The 4,909-nt window shown below is 57.0% G+C and overlaps 1 protein-coding gene across 1 annotated transcript; it reads left to right on the top strand.

The window, feature by feature from the left end:
- Window positions 1-172: 172 nt before the first annotated feature.
- Window positions 173-4,532, top strand: LOC113408842 (CD276 antigen-like; the record flags this gene model as incomplete). Its single annotated transcript, XM_026662264.2, has 2 exons — window positions 173-532; window positions 4,248-4,532. Coding segments are annotated over 2 exons (645 nt in total), but the record flags the coding sequence as incomplete, so codon positions are not given.
- Between the last annotated feature and the right edge of the window lie 377 nt (window positions 4,533-4,909).

The following is a 4,909-nucleotide window of genomic DNA, read 5'->3' as shown; positions in this document are numbered from 1 at the left end:
CTGCAGAACACTTAGGTTTGCATTAGCGTTTTCTGATGGAAAACTCTTTAGTCAGCATCCAGCTCTAATCCGAAGCGATTGTGAAGTATAACAGGGGAACCGCTAAGGGGGACCGCAAAGCAGCCCCATGTCTCCAGGCAGTGTAATAACATCCGCTCCTTCCTTCTCTCAGACATTCCTTCTCTGACTGGTGAAAAAACAACGGTTCACTCACGGGCTGGAGAGAACGTCACCCTCAACTGCAAAGTCAAGCTACTGCCAGAGCTGCAGATGCAGAACCTCCGGATCCACTGGCACGTCTTCCGAGAAGGGGAGGGCTCTGTGGTGCACAGCTACTACGCTGGGGCCGACAGGCTGCAGGACCAGGCTGGAGAGTTCCAGGGTCGGACCCATCTCTCTCTGAGAACGCTCAGCCAGGGGTGGGTTTCCCTGGGCCTCACCAATGTGCAGCCAGCGGACAGCGGGGAGTACCGGTGCATTGTCGTTGACACTCACTATGCAGTCACGGGCGACGTCATTCTCCAAGTATCAGGTAAGCGTGTTTTTCACCAGACACTGAAGCGGTGATAATATGGTAAGGTCCCCAGAGAGATTTACAGTCTGGCTGCCTCTTGGATGGGGGAGTCTCTGGAATGGGAAGGGAGGCTGCTGTGGATTTGTCCTGTCTGGGACCAGTCTGAGCGGCCAGGAGGGCTCTGCTATAGCATCCATGTGCTACGTATGCTGAGGTTGGGCTATGCCATGGAGCCACAGGATCAGTGCTACACCCCCGTCTGTAGGAGGAACCCCTTCTATGTGCCAGACCCCCAAGGGGCCATGCTCCTTCTCTAGGGTTTGCCACACAGCCTCATCACCTCCTCAGACTGAATCTCTGGGCTCCAGCATCCCTGCTTCACACCATCTGTCAGCTCTGTTCAACGAGCCCAGCTGAGGTGATGTCCTGGGGGAGAGGTGTGAACTCCGCAGGGATTCAAGTATTGGGGGTAGCCATGTTAGTCTGTATCCACAAAAACAACAAGGAGTCCGGTGGCACCTTAAAGACTAACAGATTTTTTTGGGCATAAGATTTCATGGGTAAAAAACCCACTTCTTCAGATATCTTCAGACCCTCAGGTAACATGGGTGGGTGTCAGTCTGCTCTTTAAGGACCCAGATAGTTCTGTGACACTGTCACGGACTCACAGATCGTGCCCACTCTTGGCCCCGTGCGGTCCGTGGGGGGTGCCCCTTCCAGTGAGACAGCCCTTCCTGGGGGTCCACTCTCTCTCGGGGTCAGGCCCCTCCGCCTCCTGGAGCCGCATCTCTCTGAGCCTTAGCAGAAATGGTTACTCACGGGGTCTGGGGCCTGCATAGGGGTGGGTGCAGACGCTTCCATACCCCCCCGCGGGGGGGACGACTGATGGTGGCCTCCGGTACTCGGGGCTCTGAGTGGGCTGAGCGGGAGGCCGCAGGTGGAACCCCTTGGTTCCACAGGGAGTCCCCGTGCACCCTGACTCTGGCCATCCTGCAGTTTTTTGTTTTGTTTTTTTGCTTCGCCGCTCCGGCCCCCCCAAAGTTTTTTTTTTTTGCTTGGGGCGGCAAAAAAGCCAGATTCAGCCCTGGTCCCACGCTCACCCAGCGGATTGAGTATGGGCGCTCCAGACCTGGGGCCCCACCTTCCCCTGCTGGCCTGGCCTGACGGTCCCCTCCCCCTGGCACAGCCCTCTCGCCTGAGGCCCCCTGGACCGGCAGTGCCCCCTCCCGGTGGGCTTCCACCCAGTTAACCCCCCGCGGGTTCTGCTTGGCCGCCATTTCCTTCATCTTCAGGCACTGTGCCACCTTGTGCCCCTTTTGGCCACAGTAATTACACCTCATGTCCCTCAAGTCCCACGAGGGGGGTCGCCCCGCCCCAGCAGTCCCGGGCACCCCTGAGTTGGGCTTCCTGGAGTCCCACCTTGGAGAGGGCTCGGGGTGATTCCCCCTCTGAGTCCCCGATGTGGGTCTCCCTCTGCCCCCGATCTGCTGTCCACGAACTCATCTGCCAGCGCCCCTGCACTGCGCAGATCTTTGGGTTTCCGGTCCACTAGCCACATCTTAAGGTCCGGAGGGCAGATGTCATACAGCTGCTCCAACCCCACCAGGTTATACACGTCCTCTGCGGTAGTGGCCCCTGCGCCCTTCCCCCACTTGCGGAGATATTCCCCCAGCAGGTTGGTGACCTCCTTGTAGGTGACACTTGGGGTCTTGCGCACACCCCGGAATCATTTTCTGTATGCCTCAGGGGTCAGTTCAAACTTCAGCAGCAAAGCCTGTTTGAACAGGTCATAGTCCTCCGTCTCAACCCCATCCATTTGGCTGAACGCCTGTATGGCTTTGGGACCCAGCCAGGGGGTCAGACATCGGAGCCTGTCTGCGGGGTCAATCTGGTTCAGTTCACAAGCCTTCTCAAAGGCTGTGAGGTAGGCATCAATATCCCCCCCCCCCCCCCTCGAACTGGGGCAGCAGTTTGGTGTCTAAACTCCCCCCAACACTGGCGTCTCGGGGCCCTTCCCCACTTACCCCGCGGCAGGCCCTCTTGGCCCGCCGCTCGTCCATCTCCAACTCGTGCTTCCGCTGTTCTACACGGTCCGCTCGTTCTCTCTCTCTGTACACCAGCCTCCGATCCTCCAGCTCCAGCTCCTTTGCTTTCAGCTGCAGCTCCAATCTCCGCAGCTCCTCGAGGGAGGAACCTGTCTGGGGTCTCCCTGTACTGACTGGGGAGTCAGGTCTGACACACTTCCGGTCGCTACACAGACTGCCCCCACGGCTACTCCCCGGCTCTCCGGACACCCCGGGAGCCCCCCTGGGGTCTGGAGCCTGCGCCTCAGACAGGTCATTCTCTACAAGCTGAGCAATCAGCCACTCCTTAGTGAGCCTCCCCACGCTCAGCTCCCTCTCCCTGCAGAGACGTGCAGGGTCGCTCTTACGGAGCTGGTTCTAGGCCATTTCCAGGCTGGTTCCGTTCAATACCCTCATTCTATCGCTGGCAGCCACTCACTGCAAAGCGCCTGCGCCCGCAGCCAACGTCTACAGGGTGCATCCACGAACCATCCCACTTCTGACACCACGTTGTCACGGACTCATAGATCGTGCCCACTCTTGGCCCCGTGCGGTCCATGGGGGGTGCCCCTTTCAGTGAGACAGCCCTTCTCGGGGGCCCACTCTCTCCCGGGGTCAGGCCCCTCCACCTCCTGGAGCCGCACCTCTCCGAGCCTTAGCACACCTGTTTCTCGCCGTGGGCACCCTCAGGGAGTCCACTCGCTCTGGACCCCCCCGGGCCTCCGCCCCTGAAGGGGTTGATGCAACCCTGTCCTCTAGACCGGAGCGACTCTCAGCCAGCGTAAAACAGGAGGGTTTATTGAGGGTTGAACACAGCACAGGAAACTCTCAGGGCCACAGGCCTGGCCTCCATCAGCCCAGCACATCCCAGTCTCTCTGCATCCAGGTGGGATCTGCCTGCTCCCCCTCTCCAGCCCAGAGCCCCCCTGCTTCCCAGCTGGGCATCTGATGTTACCAGCCCCAAGCCCCCTCTGTCCATTGTCTTCTCTCCAGGTAAACAGGGTCGTAAACAGAGTGGCCTGGGCCTCCTCTCCTCTCAGCCCTCCTTTGGCCCCCTCTGGCTGAAACAGGCTGGTCAGGTCACCGGGGTCCTCTCTCCGCAGCCCATTGTCCTCCCACTGGCCAGAACCGGCTGCGATTCCTGAGCTGGGTCTCCGGGTCGTCAGGTCACCAGTCGCTGGGGCCATTGGCTCCATCCTCCAGGCCATTGGCTGGGGTCCCACGTTCCCTCTCCGGTCCTCTGTAACAACAAACTCCCTGTTCCCTCACCTCGTTAAGCCAGTAACACCCGGGGACACTGAGTCCCACTCCCTCTGAATTCAACCCACTGGAAAACACGGAAAAAAACAAGAAAATCCCCCACTTCGTGACAGACACACACACCTCACATCCCCATTTCTGCTCCAGGAGCAGCTTCTGCACACCCTGGGTAGCTGTGCAAAGTACAGCGAGAAACAGAGACACGCATAGGAATAAAAAAATATCACAGACAATTCCCACTTCTGTAATGGGATATGGCAGCAGGAAGTATATTCAGTACTAAAATATAATAAAAAGTAAGTGGTGAGGGAGTGTTTCCTGCGCAGTTCTATCTGTCCGGTAACCCACTGTTTGCTCATCACATGAGGATTCACAAGGCTCTGCCTCAGGGTGGTTCTCTTGCTTTTCAGTGCCGTATGAAACCCCACAGATCAGCGTTCTTTACCGGGATGGCAATGAGGTTCGCTGGCAGTGCGAGGCCAGAGGCGGTTATCCTGAGGCTGAAGTGACGTGGCACGATGGGAATGGAAAGCAGCTGATGCAGTCGGAGCCAACGGAATTCCTGAGAACCAGGGAGGGAGTCTGTATTGTGCAGAGCATCCTGACAGCAAGTGTCCATGGCGCGCGCTCTGTTTGCTGTTCTGTTCTCCACAAACTCTTACGCCAGAACACGAGCATCTGTCACAAGCTTCCAGGTAGCCGACTCGCAATTAAATATGAAAGTTATGTTAATACAACATCAGGGTTAGACATAAGAGAAACAAACACGCCACCAAGAACAGGAGAAGGCAAACGTTAAGGTTCTTCCACTACCCTTAACCCAGGCCCATTCCTTAGTAAGGTTCCTTGATCAAACTGAAGTAGTAACTGAAAATATTACCCATGTGCAATATGGGTGAGTCAATGTAACTGAGCACGAAGGTTACAAATTGAAATGGTCCACACGGAAGAACTGAAGTTCACCCCACACTGATGGAATGAATTAGGTAGAGATGAGGTCTTATCATTGGTATCATTTGTCTGGAGATAGTTTTCTCAGAGGCTGAGTTATAACAAGTCAGCTGCTCTGACG

The sequence above is a fragment of the Terrapene carolina genome, unplaced genomic scaffold, assembly GCF_002925995.2.
Source record: "Terrapene carolina triunguis isolate 2854851 unplaced genomic scaffold, T_m_triunguis-2.0 Scaffold25108, whole genome shotgun sequence".
In the NCBI taxonomy this organism is placed as follows: domain Eukaryota; kingdom Metazoa; phylum Chordata; order Testudines; family Emydidae; genus Terrapene; species Terrapene triunguis.
The sequence above is the reverse complement of the archived record's forward strand: the minus strand, read 5'-3'. Positions and strand labels throughout refer to the sequence as shown.